The following is an 18,115-nucleotide window of genomic DNA, read 5'->3' on the forward strand; positions in this document are numbered from 1 at the left end:
CTACTTCTCTTAGCGCAAGTTCTCAAAACCTGGGGTATTATTTAGGGGGACAATATCACCCTACAAAGCCTGCTGTTTGTACTGTAAGACGTAATCACAGTGGAAATTCTTCCTCTTATTTGTCTGTTTATCTGTAGATGTCCGATAGTGGTTAGACTCTAAATCCCACTAAATGTAGTATGCGGCTAGGAGACATCCAACAATGATTCCGTAGTACTCCATGTATCTTTAAAAGAAAGTTTGTTTAAAGATCACCAAAGTATATTATTTCCATCCATAACCAGATATAGGCAGAGTCTCAACCGTACAAATACACGCTGTTGCAATTCTTTACGGTGTCCCAGCGCTCAAAACATCTAAGTCCTTCAGTCACACGTAAGCATCCTCAGATCGTCCTGCTGTCAGGAAGTGAGCCTACCCCCAAATGCGTGTATCTACTTCTACTCCTCCCTCCGTAGTCAAGATTGTCAAAGCCGTATCATCAGCGTTCAAAACATCTAAGTCCTTCAGCCACACGTAGGCGTCCTCAGATCGTCCTGCCGTCAGTGAAAGTGAAAACGTTCATTTATGAAAAATTGATTTATCTGTTCAAAATTGATTATATTTTTATACAGAAAAAATGAAAATATAAAAATACGAAAAATAAAAAAAAATATTAAGAATACACTTTTGTGCTTTGTGTGCTAGTTTATATATAAATAACTGTTGTTTAGGTCAAGAGGGAGTATTATTAGGTAGATTGGCTTTCTGTGGTTTGATACACAGGTGTGTTTTATTTGTAGAGGCTGTGCTTTCATTATAGTTTCATTTCATTTTGTATATTTTATACTGGCCTTTGCAAGCGATGTTAGTGCATAAAAACCACGAAGTACTGTTTGTAATGTTTGTTAATTCATATTGTTTGCCCCAAACATCTCTTTATTGAAAACGACATTATGCTGCTTGCCCAACTCTAGGAATGTGAAGAACTGAAGCGAGAAAACAAAAATCTTTCAAACGACCTACATTTGGAAAGATTTTTTATGAAGTCTGAAAGCGAGCTGGGCATGAGGAACCTGAGGAACCTGAACCAAGATCTGCTATCAGAAGTTAATGAGGTATCCGCTAAGAGGCATTTTTAATTCTTTGCATGCGTTTTTATTCTTGAAGGTTGATAGTGTGGTCCAGGTAGCACATTGCAGCTCACTAGATCTGTCATAAAGTACATTTTAATTTTCATGAAGTTTTGCATGATTAGGGGCCTGATTTAGATCTTGGCGGACAAATTATTCCGTCGCAATGGGGACGTATATGTCCTGTCCGCCGAAATATAAATCCCATAGGATATATTTGGATTTATATTTCAGCGGACAGCATATCCGTCACCGTTGTGATGGAGTAACCCGTCCGCCAAGATCTCAATCAGGCTCCAAGTCTTTTGGGTTGTTTGTCTACACTTGACTGGTAATTACGTGTTTCAAACCATGCATCAAAGGTGTCTCCAAAAATGCCAAAAATAAATAACAAGCCTGAGGAACGCAAATCACCACTTGCCTCAGAAACTCAACTTGTATAAATGTATAGTTACAACATAAGAGGCACCAGAAAAACACCCAAGCTGAGCCCTTCTCATTGGTCCCAAATGTGGACAGGAACAGTGGAGAATAAGCCCTCCTAAGATTCTTGCTCCCGGATACAGTTGAGGAGACAGCAGGGCTGCCTGCTCTTAGTATGTAACACAAGGACATGGGAGAATGTTATGGACTCTGAGGATGCACATCCTGCTTCACAAACCTTATAATGCATCCTGGGTAAATAGGTAAGTCTACACAACCAGAGTTTACTTACGGCCATTTCAAGAACTCACTGATTGGAGCCCACAAGTGTGCTCCGATTTTTTTTTTTTTTAAAACATACTTTATTGATTTTACAGAGGGCCACCACTACAGTGGGTGTTTGAGTAATGGATGCATATGCAGTGCAACAGAATTTGAGTAAGCAGAGAAAATTGAGCTCAGGTTAGTTACATACAAGAAATAGGCAGTGAACTATGCAAAACAACAATATTATTGCATCCACGTACATTTGAGGATTTATCAAGAGTGGATTGTCAATCAATGGCAGTACGTTAACCGTATAATTTTAAAAACATTTCTAAATACCCCATCCCCCTCCCTTTCTTCTGGCTCACCCCATCATCCTTTAGCATTTTCCGACCTTGGTTTGCCTCCGAAATCAGCCACTCCGGAGGGTTCGATCATTCAGCTAGACGTTTTCTTTACCACCAGGTCGTAAGGTTGACCGCAGTGGACTGCCGGGCATGGCTTTGTATCAGGGGAGGGGGAACTCGTGTTTTATTTGCGTTGTGGAATAGGGGGTTCTATTGTCTTAAGTGCCTCAAGCATCAAATCCCACTCCATGGAGATCAGTGTCTTTCTTACGCCCTTGTATTCTTCTCCCCTGATGACTGCACTTTCTGTATTGCACCATGGAACTGCCTCCCCATGCCATGACACAAGTGTTTTACGATAGTCTGTTTTATCTCTGCAGGGGGATACAGTCCCTGGCAGTGTTATGAATTAACAAAACACAATTACCTGCTGCCTGTTTTTCTCCACAATTTGAGAATGATTCCTACTGGCACCCCTAAACTCTAGGGTTGCAGAATGTGTCCTCTAATAGGCACCAGCAAAAACATATTTGAATTTGCACCAGCAACAATCAGTACACTTACTAGAAGAGGAATCTTCATTCTCAGCAATCTCCAAATAGCAGGAAACAACTAAACCTGATAGATATTTGTATTTGCACCCAGAGAACCACTAATTAAACTTCTTGATGAAAACAATGATATTAACAAAAGTAACCCAATTACAGCCGAAAGAACATTATTGCAAGGCCCAATATCACTGGTGAAGGAATATGTAAGAGTTAGATAATCCTGGGAATAGGAAAGATTGTGGTAGTTCCTTGGCCATGGCTAATTTTTCAAATTAAAGCTATGTAAAAGCAATCAGGGTGGAATATAAAATACATATATATCGATACCATTGGATGTCGGAGGATCATTTGGCCCTTCCCCAACAGGAAGGTACGGCTCTCTTGGCCAAGGGGGCTGTCGAGCGAGTTCCTGCTCAAGAAGTAGGTTGTGGTTGCTATTCCCACTACTTTCTGGATGGACAAAGGCCTGCTTCCTATCTTGGATCTCAGGAACGTCAACCACTTCATCCGGAAGGAGAAGTTCAAAATGTTGACACTAGCTCAGGTTCTATCTGCCCCCGACCCTGGAAACTTGATGGTAGCGTTGGACTTGCAGTACGCTTACTTTCACATCCCCGTCCTGCTGGCCCACCGGCGTTACCTGCGGTTCACGGTAGGCCATGAGCACTTTCACTTTACGTGCTCCCCTTTGTCTTTACCAGTGCCCCTCGGGTCTTCACGACAGTGATGGCGGTGGTCGCAGCTCATCTGCGCAGATCAGGTGTTCCAGTCTTCCCCTATCTCGATGACTGGCTGTTGAAGGCGGGCTCGCCCCAGGTGGTTGTCTCCCACCTCCAAACTACTGCGAACCCCCTGCATTCACTGGGGTTCACTATCAACGTGCTGAAGTCGCACTTGACTCTCTCTCAGAAACTCCTTTTCATCGGAGCGGTTCTGGACACAACGCAGTTTCGGGCTTATCCTCCCGAGCAGCGAGTTCGGGATATTCGGCCTTTGGTTCCGATCTTTCAACCTCTATCCCGGGTTTCGGTCAGAATGACCCTGAGGCTGCTGGGCCTCATGGCTTCCTGCATACTGCTAGTAGATCATGTCAGGTGGTATATGCAGGCTCTGCAGTGGGACCTGAAGTTCCAGTGGGCACAACATCAGGTTAATCTATCCGATTGTGTTCAGATCTCAGAAGGCACTGCACGACAATTGCAGTGGTGGCTAACAAACCAGGATTGGGTCAACGGCAGATCCCTATCCCTTCCCCAACCGGAGTTCACAGTGATGACGGATGCATCACTTCTGGGGTGGGGCAGCCACATGGGAGAGGCGGATATCAGAGACCTCTGGTCTCCGGCGAAGTCCGGGCTCCACATCAACCTTCTGGAGCTCCGGGTGATCCGTCTTGCACTAAAAGCATTCCTTCCCTCTGTCCAGGGAAGGCTAGTGCAGGTGTTCACGGACAACACCACCGTCATGTGGTACTGCTGCAAACAGGGTGTGGTGGGGTCGTGGAACCTATGTCAAGAGGCTCTCCGTCTCTGAACATGGCTGGAACATCAGGGCATATCCCTGGTGGTTCATCACCTGGCAGGTTCATTGAACGCCAGGGCTGACAAACTCAGCCGCAGGTGCATGATGGATCATGAATGGCATCTTCACTCGGAGGTGGTGCAAGGTCTCTTTCTGCCGTGTGGAGAGCCTTGGTTATATCTATTCGCCACCGAAGAGAATGCGCAATGTCAGCAATTCTGCGCATTGGAATTTCCAAGGCGGCACTCGCTAGGCGACGCTTTTCGTTGCGAGTGGAGTTGCGGTCTTTTATACGCCTTTACGCCTATACCACTTCTGCCCAGAGTGCTGAAGAAGATCAAGCCCAAGTCATTCTTGTGGCTCCTGATTGGGCACGAACAGTCTGGTATCCCGAGCTGTTACACATGGCCATCGATTCTCCGATCAGACTGCCTCTTCGGGAGGATCTTCTGTCGCAGCCGGAGGGACGGTCCTCCACCCGAACCTGTTCAGCCTCCACCTCCTTGCGTGGAGATTGAATGGCGACAGTTGACATCTTTCGACCTTCCTCCCTAAGTCTGTGATGTTATCTTGGCAGCCAGGCGCCCCTCCACTAAGACGGTATACGCCTGCAGATGGAACAAATTTGAGGCATGATGCGCAGCAAAGGCTGTGGATCTCCTTTATGCCCCTCTTTCTGAGGTTCTCTTGTTCCTCCTCTCTTTGGTCCAGCAGGGCTCTGCTCTGGGCACTCTGAAGGGCTACCTCTCAGCCATTTCAGCCTTTCTTAGGCTTCCTGATCAGCCTTCTCTTTTCAAGTCCCCTGTTGTAAATCGCTTTCTTAATGGCATTACTCATCTTTTTCCTCCTGTTCCCTTCTTAATGCCTCAGTGGGACTTGAACTTGGTTCTTACTTATCTTATATGTGCTCCCTTTGAGCATCTACATAACTGTCCTCTAAGACTTCTCACTTTAAAGACTGCCTTCTGGTGGCCATCACCTCTGCTCGCAAGGTGAGTGAGCTCCAAGCTCTTTCTTCATAACCTCCTTTTCTGGCAGTTCATCCGGACAAGGTTGTCCTTCGATCTCGACCCTCTTTTCTTACCAAAGTAGTTACTTCTTTCCCCATTGGTCAAGCCATCACTTTGCCCACCTTCTTTCCGCCTCCGCATCCTTCTAAGGAGGAAGAGAGGCTCCACCGTCTGGATCCAAAATGTGCGCTTTCATTTTATTTGGATCGCACCAAGCAATTAAAGGGTGGATGACCAGCTCTTTATTGGCTACGTGGGTGCCAAAAAAGATAGGGCTGTGCACAAACGGACCATCTCTAGGTGAGTCGTTTTGTGCATTAAAGCTTGCTACTCTTTGGCAAAAAAGGTGCCTCCTGTGGGATTGCGCGTCCATTCCACCAGGGCGACGGCAGCTACCGCTGATTTGGGGTTGGGGATCCCCCTCAATGACATCTGTCAGGCAGCTACGTGGGCATCTCTGCACACGTTCACAAAACACTACTGCCAGGACAGCCAAGTCCGGAGAGACAGCTTTTTTGGCTGTTCTGTTCTCCAGGACTTTCTGGTGGGAACTTGGTTCGCAGACCCACCTCCGGGGTTGGTATTGATGGGGTATCTATTCTAAAGGTAAGGAATCTATAACAAATTGTCTCTTTCAGATGAACAAGCTAGTTACCTTTGGTAATGATATAACTGTATTAGACATAGATTAGTTATAGATTCCTTACTGCCCCACCCATCCTACCCATTCTGCGAACTGACTTCTAGGGTCAGGTAATCATTTTCAGGGCCCTAATGTTGTGCACCAGTGGTCAGTGTCTTGCATGGCTCAAAGACATTCCGGCGACAACGACGCAATGACGAACGCGGAGCCGACCAACGCCACCTTTGGACGTGCAAGGGGTTCTGCTGACGAAAAAATTCTCCGGATCCAGTCTGACGCCTGGGGGTAATTCTAAAGGTAAGGAATCTCTTACAGATATATCGTTACCAAAGGTAAGTAACTTGTTCATCCGGGAAAAAGGTAGCACGCAATCAAGGAAAAAGGAAACAATTCCAACAAGACTATGAATCTCAATATATATATATTTTGTTAAATGAAATCCATTCAGTTGAAAATCCTCCTAAGGAAACAGAACCAAAACACTTAAAAAATGTCAGCAGTTCAAAGTTAAAACATTTCAATACTTTTGGCATTTTCAGAAAAACATTTCCATATTGAAAGCAAAGAGTAATCTTTTACTTTTGTTTTCATACCATATGTTTTCCTCAATAATAGGCAAATAGTATTGGGATCTCATTTGGAGTAGTGAGGATCAATAGTAATGTTATCCAAAGTCAAATTAAACCTTGCCATAGCTCTCATTCATCAGAATGGTAGTGTTACTAAAACAACACAGACTTTATGTTTTTCTGTGCTTGTATTTTATAAAGAGCACTTTCGGTAGGTCTCACACATGTTCTGGTTGATTGCTAGAGACCATGATCAATGATATAACCAATATAAATAATGTTGATGCATAAAAAGAAGACACAAGCTGAAATAAATACAAATCTACAATGTTAATTCAAAACTGTAGTTCTCATGAATGATTATTGTATTAAGTTTGATGATAATCTGAGGAGCAGACCATTACAAGGAGACAAGAAATTCAGGGTGATAAGTATATATCAAAACTGCTAAATCAAGTCTTTTTGTCCTACCTAGTTTTCTTGCAAGAATCACTAACTAAACACACTTATATGTAGTAAATCATCAGCTTCCATTCGTAGATGTTATTTATTTATCAACCATTCAAAAATGTACTATCCTTTTTAAATACGAGTTCTATACAGTTTGAGAAGTAATAAACAGACCATAATATCTAAATTCCCAGATTTTATGTATACTTGTCTGGTGATGATATATTGTGACAGCTATAGGCATTCTTTTGCTTTAAATCATTCTACGTGCTAGGTTAAGAAGAACAACTATTTCCCACTCAGACACACAAATGCAATAGAGACAATTTCCTTTGTGTAGCCTATCTCTACAACTGCCAACATGTCGTTGGCAGAAAGGTTCTTTATATGGCAACTCTGGTGGTTATCAGCTTTCCCTTGCCATGCTCCAGAATTTACTTTTGACCTGTTATAGAGAACATTCCTAAGTCCTGCCTTTCAAGTAGTAATATGTCTTTACCGAGATCTACATTTTTGTCAGGTGTGTTATCTCTTCTCTCCTCAAAGTGGGCTAACTGAAGTCTACTAAAAATGTTTTGGCTTAAAAACCTAGGGGCATATTCTCAAGGATCTATCGCCAAGTTATCGGCACTGTATCGCAGCCAAAGTCGCGATAATTGTATCGCCCCATTCACAAGCTGGTGCAAACAGCTGCTAACACCAGTTTACCTGTGATAGCAGCCGCAAAAAACATCGCCATAGATGACCACGGCAACTATCGCTAATTAGATGCAGAGTAGGCGTACCCGAGCAAAAAGCCGCACACCTCAACATTCTCAACGACCAGCCACATTGGCGATAGGATCCCAAAACAGGCGATAAGGTGCGTTAGCAGCAGGAAATTAACACCTGCTCTGACCTGGTGCAAAGCTGGACGACACCCTGCAGCATAAAGGGAGCCCAGCCCAGAGCCACACCTGAAGAACAACAGATACCATGGAGCTACTCATCATGCAGCTCAGAGCCCCAACAGGGCCACAACACCCACCGCCCCCCACCACCCCGGACCACCACAGAGGCAGCGCAGACAAAGACAGCGGACCTTCAGGAAACGCACCAGCCTCACAGACTTAACACCAGAGAAAGTCATTGCCCACTACAGGCTCAAAAGGACAACCATCCTCCGCATCCTGAACATCATTGCCCACAGGCTGACGGTACCAACACAGTGGACAACCAACATCCCTCCGCAGACAAAGCTGCTGGCTGTGCTGCACCTGTTGGCCTCTGGGACATTCCATCCAACAACCACCAGAGTCGGAGGAGTCTCACAGCCAGCCCTATCCAAGTTCCTCAAACCTATCCTGGATGCCATCCTCAGCTTGGTACCCCAGTACCTATACTTCCCCCACACTGCGCAGGAACAGCTGGAGACCAAGCAAGGATTCTACACCATAGCTGGATTCCCGCTCATAGGGGAGAATTGACTGCAAACATGTCCTACTTGTGCCCCCTGCCGACACTGCACACAATTATTGCAACAGAAAGCACACGCATTCCATCAATGTGCAGGCAATAGTGGACCACCAGGGACTCTTCACCAATGTCGCCGCCAACTACCCAGGCAGTGTGCATGATTCATACATCTTCCGACCATCATCAACCGGCACTTCCAGGATGCCACCTACGGAAATGCAGTGCTCGTTGGTAAGTACCAAACACCTCAACTCCACAATCATGCATTTCACAACTCTGGCAATGCACACTTTACAAACCCACATACAACATGCCAAACAACATGCCCACCCACCAGATACGACAGCACAACTTACTGTGGCAACCCGGGCTAGCCATGTACATGAGCCACCAACGTCATGGCACATCAGCCAGGAATGTGGAGGTAGGTGGCAACCAGGCATGTGCGAAGGAGGCAAGTGACCCATGAATGAGAATGCACACATTGCCAAGTGTGGCGTGGATGTGCTGAACAGACTGCAGTATGCAGACCACAGACATATCCATGTTGACATATAATGCTGTTGTTGGTAGTGTTGTGGACAGTAGACTCAACCATGTCACCCCAGCCAGTGGGGAAGATCACAGAAATGTAGCTTGTTATGTCCCCCCTGTAAGCGTGTGCGGAGTGGGCTTGCCCAGCGTACGCCAGGCTAGCGTAGGGGTGTGAATAAAAAGCACGTAGCCCTAGGCGTGGTTCTATTCCGGAATGGCCAACGTGTCTGCCAGGGTGGCGCCTCTCACCCCTCCATGAGGCCAACACCGTGTGCGGTGGTGCCTGCGATCCTGTTCGTCTGCCGCAGCCCAGGCCGCTGGTTCCCGAACCAGTCTCGTTCGCCCCTGCGCATCCAGGCCTCACTGCTCACCTGCCGACACCGGCATGTCTCCAAGAGTGCCCACCATGTGCCTGTGCTAGCTCCAAGCCAAAGGCCCGTGACCTTGGCAGCCTCCTCAGACCATTACGGCCACCGCGAGCAAGGCCCGCAGTACTCCTTTCTCGTTGACGCACTCTACCGGCATACACAGCGGACAAGTAGTTTACACATTTGGAACTGAGTCTTGATTACACATTGGCAGAGTACATATTTATGGCATCGTTTAAATCCCTATGCTCCCTTCGATATGGTGCCACCAACTCTGTGCATAGCATTCCAACCACACGTATCTGTGGGCCCTTGCCGACTTCTTCCTTAGGCCAACACACCGGTCCAGCAGGCCTCAGACAAAGCCAATCCAGTCTGTCCCAGGCAGGACATGGCATCGTCGCAGGGTGCACACCCGCTCAGCTCTGGTGCCTCCACCTCCATCAACCAGGAATCTCCTCCACATGCCATTTCAACGCCGTCTGTTAGAGATCCAGGAGGAGCTGGCTGCACAGCAGTTGCCCCGTGCTGACCGCTGCCTGTGGCACACGCTGCAGTCGAGTAGGACACACAATTGGAACTGTGTCTTGATTTGTCCATTGCAGAGTTTATATCATTGTACAGGCCTCATCACAGACTGCATCCCCTTCCAGCTCTGGTGCCACTGACTCTGTGCCACGGGAGTCATGGACAGTCTCCCGTTGAACTTTGTTGGCATCTGAGTGTATGACCTTCGGGGTTGTCTTCATCATGTAGCTGATACTGACATGGTGGGAAAAAGGAGACAGTAGCATTCAACTCCTCAATAATGCCTGTTTCTGCTTGCTTCTGCCCTCTGCATCATGCCCTGGATGGACGCCTTCCACTGTCCCCTGTAACACTCCGCTACATTCTCCTTGGACATCAACGAGGACACGCTCAGCTCTCGTGGCCCTATCTCAGTGCACCGCAAGTCACCGTCCCTTGCGGGTGTGCCTGTGCGGGCTGCGGTGCATCCGGGGCCACTAACTCTGTGCAGCTCAAGTCATGGACCCTTGCTGTTTGTACTTTGAACTTCTGATTGATCACTGTTGCGGTTGTTGCCAGCACCACTCAACCCCTGAGGGGTGGCTTACACTACCCAACAACCATCCAGCACAGGCGTCACTGGACGTGTGACCCTGGCAATAAAAGGGGCCGGGCACACGTGCCCGTAGCCAGTTCCACAAACTATCTCAGTGTGTCCGTGTGGTCATTATGTATGCATGAGGACCCCGGGCCATACCACATTACATTGTGCAGTGTACAGCGGGTGCAACCTTGTCACATCAGGCAGTGGGGTAGACCTGGGACATGTGGCTGTGTCGGACCCCCTGTGAGCGTAAGTGAGTGGACCGGCGTATGGCAGTACGGCGTAGGGGTGTGGGCATTTGACACGTGGCTCTGGGCGTGGTTGAGTTTAGGCCTTGACAAAGAGGTAACTCTGTGTCTATGGTGTAGTGTCTGCGCTACCCGTCACGCAATGTACAATGTTGCTATGTAGCATGCCCACGGAGTGTGGCCTCGGCCGAGGGGTACATGAGGGTGCGCAAGCCCGCCCAGGGTCTGGCATCATACATGCTAACTGTTGTGTGTGTCGCTATTTCCGCAACATAAGCCAAAGGACTACCTTTTAACCGCATGGCGAGTTCAGCCAGGCATGAACTCTACATCTGTGTCCGCCCTGTCCTTACCATAGGCCTACACACACGTGGCCGTACACCTTCAGCGCACAACATCACTGTGTCATTGTCAGGCTTGCGGACATGCGCAGACAGGCATGGCAATGGTGTGCCATAGGGGTGCAAGTGATGCGACAGCGCTGCGCACACTGGTGAATAGGCTCGGGGGAGGGAGGAGCAGCAGTGAGTCTACGTAATACTCATTGATGCCGCTCATTTGCAACAAGCAGTACACGTCATACAGGAATCACAAAGTCACACATATCACACACCAATGAACCAGTGAGCCTGCCAACACATCATGCAGAACCAACTATTGACTCATGTCTCTCTGCACTGTCACAGGTGACCAAGGATATGCACTCTGTGCTTGGATGATGACACCCCTCCGAGCCCCAAACACACAGGCCCAGAGGCAGTACAATGCTTCCCACAAATGCACCAGGGGCATCGTGGAACGCACATTTGGCGTGTTGAAGTCACGTTTCAGGTGCCTGGACGTCACAGGTGGAAGGCTCCTGTACAGCCCATACATCGTGTTCAAGATGATCGTTGCATGTTGTGTGTTGCACAACATATGTGTACGCAGCAAGGCACCATGGATACCAGTTCCAGAAGCACCGGACGATGATGATGAAGATGAGGCAGGTGGACCACACCCCACTGCAGCCACAGCAGGAATAGCTCGCAGGGACACCATGATTGCAAATTTCTTCAGATGAGCACGTCACATTGTGACAGTCCTTGGCCATCATGGGACAGTACAAAATAACCAGAAGGCACAGCCTGTGCAAATAAATGCATTACAAAATGACATTCCCTAAGTGCATGTCACTCATCTGTACAGGCACATCACTCAGACAAGTGTGAGTGCGACATGTGTTGCTAACGATGTTATCATTTGTTCATGGATGATGGGTGTGTCACCTCTGTGCAGAGAGGCTGTTTGGGATGTCACGTATTCGAACTGCCAGTTCTGTGTGTCACAGTTAGTAGGGTATCCCACTCTTTGGTGTTTCACATGTGTCTAAGATCATTCCATTTTGGATGCCATTTGTGACCTACAGGTGACAACAGGGCTCCTTTTGGAGTCAGTTATGTACCACCATGATGCAGGGATGCCCCCCTGTGACTCAAGTCCTACAACATGGGCAACATGTACGTAAGCGGTTGTCACTGCCCCTACATTCGTCCACGCTGTCATAATTGATTGATCATGGGCATGACACGTCTGTGTGCAGGAGGGGTTGCTTGTCCCTCTGCAATGTGAAGGGGAGATGCGGTTTCACAGTGTGTTCCATGCATGTGTCTGCATTGGCGCAGTTTACATGCAGTCTGCATGTCAATGTACATTGTGACTGTGAGGAGATGCCTATGTGATGCGGGACAATGGTCATTTGTTTTACGTCACGGTAGTGGGGTTGTGCTCGTACATTGTCATCTCACCATTTTTGTACTCTGCTTTTATGTTGCATTTTCCCGCATGATGCGTGGAAATTGCAGGCCTATCGCTGGTTATCGCTGATTTTTGTATCGCGATTGGCCTCATCGCTACTATTTTCACATTCGTGTTTCGCGTTTTTGCGGCATCGCGTTACTTGTAACGCGGTCATTCGACACGTTATCGTGGGACTATCGCATGGTGCCGCCTGCTTGGGAATACCACGTTAACACAGAGTTATATTCTTGCGATAGGCTGCGATGTGAAGAGTTGCGTTAAGCTGATTTTCAATAGTTATCACACGTTCCTGAGAATATCCCCCCTAGTTAGTTGATTTCATAATATGACATCAGGTAGTGGCAACTGAAAGTAAACATTTGGGAATTATTGCATTCCTTCTTAGCTATTGAAGTGGTCTAAGCCTTAAGTATTGATGCAAACAAGAAAACTAACATTTCAACCCACCACCCAGATTGTCATTACATTATGTATGATAATTTGATGTAGTACGCTATAGATATTTGAATGTGAAGACCCCAGGACACCCCTGATTTCTTCTTTATATTCATCATTCAGATGCCTGTATAAGGTCATCTAATCAAACAACAACAAATTGAATGTCAGCTGGAAATAGTCACTGCCAAAACCCTTCCTGAACTGAACAACTGAGCATGGAAACTAGACTTGTTATTAAATATTTATTGTTCTAAGTCTTAAACAAAAAGACAGTTACAATTACGTGCACCCCACATACATCTATATAAACATACCTTTTTCTTATACAAATATCTTTGCACGTCTCAGGCTGAAGCCTTTCAATCACTTTTGTAAGATAAACATTGTTAAATTATATGTAACAGTCAACATAAAGACTAACTTTTGTTAATGAGCTAGATGATGCCAGTTGATAAGGGACCAGTATTTGCACCTAGTGCCTAGGCCAACGCATTCAGTCATAACATGCGCTGTGGCCGTAGTTTTTTTCCACATGGGCCGTCTTCTTGAACTTGTTGATCACGACTCCATTTATCTCAAGCTGTTACTACAACAGGCTGATTTTACATGCTAAAAATAGTTTTCTTTACCTTATTGATAGTAAATGAAGGAGGATAAAATTTGGTTTTGGCTAATCAATATTTGGATGTAATAGGTTAGGAGACGGGTATTCTGTGACTCATTCAGGTATTATGTTTCTATCCCAGTCACTAATTTTACACTTCATAATCAGTTTGAACTATTCCAAAGGGAATCAGGTCACCCAAAAAACATGAAAGCAGGTCCAAATCTTTTAATAAACAATGTAGGCATGCATCATCCTGCATTGAGCACCGAGTTGGTCCCTCTAATATTCAATTAAAAATGCATTTAAGAAGATGCTCACATACCACTTTTTGGAGTTTTCCCCAGTAAGAAATTACACAATGGTAATTGTTTGCCACAACTGACTGGGTTCCCATAATAATGTGCAGGAAAATGGCAAATAATTGCTAAGCCAAGGCCTACATCTTAAAGTAATGCTTAACAACACTTGTTCAGTTCAAACAGTAGGATTAAATATTATTTGCATTGTGATTGTTGGTGCTATAGAAAGAAGAATTGATGAGACCCACCAACACATTACCAAACTCCTCTGCTAATTTTCAATCTCAGGGCATAATCTTTGTTTTACAGACATACACACTATGGCAAAAAGTGCAAGAATACAGTAAATCAGATCAGATCACTATAACGGTACTAATTACCAAGCTTTCATTAGAACAGCTAATGTGCAGTTCATTTATTATTTTATTTTTCCAGTTTTTATATAGCACTGACTTGGCCCAAAGGCATTAAACCACTTTATATGGCAGCAAGAAGTAAGGTCTGGTTAACAAACATCATAGAACAACCTATGAGCACCGGGAAGACAAGGTTCAAACATGTCATACCTGCAAGGACGTTACAGGAAAAGAAGTGGTTAGCTGACCATCATAGTAAATCAGCAGCAAGTAACCAAGGGAGAAGATAGAACAAACTTTCATTACAGGAAAGAAGAAGGGTCACGTCAACAAAAGAGAAGCAACGATCCCCACTTTAACCAAGGTGTGTCTCAAATAGAAGGATTTAGAGTTCCCTTTTGTATGTGAGCAGACAAGAGGTTTTGCAAATGGCTGGTGAGAGAGAGTTCCAAGGCTTTGTTGCAGTAGCAGAGAATGCAGCATTCTTCCCTGAAAGTTGGAGGTTCGAGTAGAAGGGACTCAGTGTTTCTTGATCCTCATTGAACTCCAGAGACTTTGAGTTATCTAACCAGGCATTATGTAGTGGAGTTGTGAAGGACTTTGTGAGTAATGCATGCAGTCTTAAATTGGGCTCTTTCATTGATGGCGCACCATAGCAGGGTTCGAAGAATAGGAGAGATGCAGTAATTATATTTAAAAATACTTAAGCAACACTGCTTTTATAGTTTCAGTTATGTGAACTGTTGTATGTTTTGCTCTCCTAAACTTTTCAAATGATTATACTCCTAAAAACACTATATTAAGACAACCTCTAGAAGGCTTTCCATCCATATAATGCATTATGTTTTATTAATTTTAATAAAATTACCATAATTGTAGTCTTTGAATAGTTAGTAGCTGTGTGGTCTATCAGTTCATATCCATCCAGTTTATGTGTTAACCTTTTCTGATCAACCTGGATGTTATTGCGTAATACCACATTGATTTGTAGGGAGAAAATAGTAAACCTATGAAAGAAATATTAATGGATCTCTCAAAGGGGTAAATGTCCACCATTGATACAAGTTATTTTTATGATAATGTTTCAAATACTGAGCCGTCTACTGGGTGTCTGATTTTACACCAAAACACCATGTGAAGCTACACAAATCATTATTTTAGTTTTTGCTACATACAATACAATGATACATGGCATTGAAATAAATAAAATAAGAGTTGATGCCTGTACCATATTACTAAATTTTACCATGTGGTATCTGCACACAAAAAACACACTAATCTATACTAAGCTAGCATTTTTCAAAGCTATCATTCTCCTGAGGTCTGAGATTATGCACACAATCCCACCCTAAAAGTCTTTTATACACATTCTTAGCAAACAATTTACTAGTAGCATCAAAGTAAAGTGTTCAGATAGGATCATTTTGGTTACTTTTCTTATGACCTTATGACATACAATACAATGATACATGGCATTGAAATCAATAAAACAACAGTCGATGCCTCTACCGTATTACTGAATTTGACCATGTGGCATCTGCACACAAAAAAACACACTAATCTATACTAAGCTAGCATTTTTCAAAGCTATCATTCTCCAAAGCTATCATTCTCCTGAGGTCTGAGATTATGCGCACAGTCCCACCCTATAAGTCTTTTATACACATTCTTAGCAAACAATTTACTAGTAGCATCAAAGCAAAGTGTTCAGATAGGATCATTTTGGTTACTTTTCTTATGACCAGGGTGAGATGACAAATGTCCTGGACTACATTTACTCATGAATGGTAGAGAGTCTGCTCTACTTCAGTGGGACGTGAGTTATATTTAGCTCGGGTAACTGCAACAGCTGAATTTCAGTGGTTTTTACTAAAAAAACAAAGGTTACAGGTACGTTATAGTTAGGAAATAACATTAAAAAAAACCTCAGAAATTCACTAAGAAAACAAAGGTTACAGGGACGTTACAGTTGGGAAATATCATGAAAAAAACCTTCAAAATTCACTGAAAAAATGTAAGGTTACAGGCACGTTACAGTTAGGAAATTAAATTAAAAAACCTATAAAATTCACAGGAAAAAACAAAGGATACAGGGGCATTATAGATAGGAAATAGAATGACACAAAACCTTAGAAATTCAATGAAAAAACCAACGGTTACAGAGACGTTATAGTAAGGCTCAGATTTCATTCATACAAAACTATTGAAATTCAGCAGTTATGTCAGTGAAGTTCGATGTTTGTTCCATGTTATTTCCTAATTAGAACGTCCCTGTAACCTTTGTTTTTTTTTATTGACTTGTGAAGGTTTTTAAAATGTTATTTCCTAACTGTAACATCTAAGTTGAGTGAGCGGGTGTATGGAAGCCTGTATAGATCTATGAGTGGGTGTGTGAGTGGCTGTATGGATCTGTGAGTGGGTGTGTGAATGACTGTATGGGTCTGTGATTGGGTTTTTAAGTGGTTGTATGGATCTGTGAATGGGTGTGTTAGTGGCTATATGGGTCTGAGAGTGGCTGTATGAGTAGGTGACTGGGTGTGTGCATGCTGTTTGGGTGTGTGAGTGGCTTTATGGGTGTGTGGGTGGATTTATGTGTCTGTGAGTTGATGCCTCCAGGTGCTTTAGCACTTTTGCATATTCATAGTCATTTAAAAGGAGAACCATAGACTCTGCTCCCACCAGGAGAGGCCAAAAAAGAACCAGGGATGTAGAATTCCTATAGCCCGACACCCAGGACACATTGTTTGGGGTCAAGGGCAACAGGTTTTCATGTGCATTTTGTCCTTGGAACAAGTAGGCCCAACCCTCTACAGCACAAATCCTTTGGCTGCCAGTTCACAGTACCACATTATGAATCAGGGAGAGGCATTGTCTGCAGTTTTGGTAATTTGTGTACATGTGTTAATGCTATTCGAACTTGTATTTATGGTTCATTAATGCAAAGCCTTTATTATTAGAGTGAGTGCTTTAAGTAAATGTTGTAAGCTCGGACTGCACTACAGACAGTGGTACTAGTAAAAAAATGTGTACACACGTTTTAAAAGTTTAGCAACATGAGGCTATGTTTAATGCTTCCAGAATGCTCTCTGATTAGATGCAAATATTTGCAAAGCGTGAAAGCAAGATTGATGATTCTTTGCTTTAAAAAAAAAAATGTTCACAAAAAATGCAGATAGGAACAAAAGTTTGCTAAACTACTGTCAAATTTTAGGTACTATTTCTTTGCAGCATCGTTTAGTAAAAAGTTTAGATGTATGCTAGCATTTCCCAAATATATTCATAATGGAAAGTCAGTGTAACCATTTTCAATAAGATTATGGTAAACAAAAATAAACAAGCATTGGCAAAGCCAGTAGGTCTGAAATTGGTGGTCAGCCTTTTCGTTTTGTTAATGTGTGTATTGTTTTTGCATGCTTTTTGTAAAACCTTATTGGTGTGGAAGCTGCCGGGCCCTCACCATTATAACAAACATTGGCAAAAGCTAAATTTGTTTTTGGTCTCAAAAAGCACACATTGCCACAGTAGTTCCTTGCACTGAACCAAACTACTTTGTGTGCCGATATGCTCCTTGTGAAAGAGCAGAAAACTGTCGCTCACAGTGAAGCCAGCCAATAGACAGAGAAGAGAGAGTTAATTTTACTAAACACAAAAGGTCCTGGTCAACACCAGACCTAATTAGGGGCCCAATTATTATTTAATGAAAGTCTCAAAAGTGCACCCATGGTATATGTCCTTGCATTAAGTGCAGATTTGCGGCTTTCATGAATTCACAAGAATGTACAGAAGTAGGAGAAGAAATAGTACTCCTAGAAAATATTTGTTGACTGCATTTAAGCAAGAGCTAATATGCATGTGAAGATTTGCTCATGCAAAAATCTGTTGAGTGTTTGCAAGTTCACTTTCCCTCCAACCACTTGTTTCCCAGCACTAGAAGAAGTTTTACGTCTGCCATTGTCAGGAGTACATTTTCAACATTTCTCAGTAATGGAAAAGATTATAAAAGAGT

General features: G+C 44.2%; 1 protein-coding gene across 1 annotated transcript in view; it reads left to right on the top strand.

The window, feature by feature from the left end:
* LOC146857617 (uncharacterized) overlaps positions 1 to 18,115 on the top strand; it is a 191,376-nt gene that overhangs the window by 15,340 nt on the left and 157,921 nt on the right. Inside the window, exon 2 of the mRNA XM_085646835.1 lies at positions 957 to 1,097. Coding sequence (XP_085502961.1) covers positions 957 to 1,097 — 141 coding nt within the window. The remainder of the gene's footprint in view (positions 1 to 956; positions 1,098 to 18,115) is intronic.

The sequence above is a fragment of the Triturus cristatus genome, chromosome 3_2 (assembly GCF_964204655.1).
Source record: "Triturus cristatus chromosome 3_2, aTriCri1.1, whole genome shotgun sequence".
Classification (NCBI taxonomy): domain Eukaryota; kingdom Metazoa; phylum Chordata; class Amphibia; order Caudata; family Salamandridae; genus Triturus; species Triturus cristatus.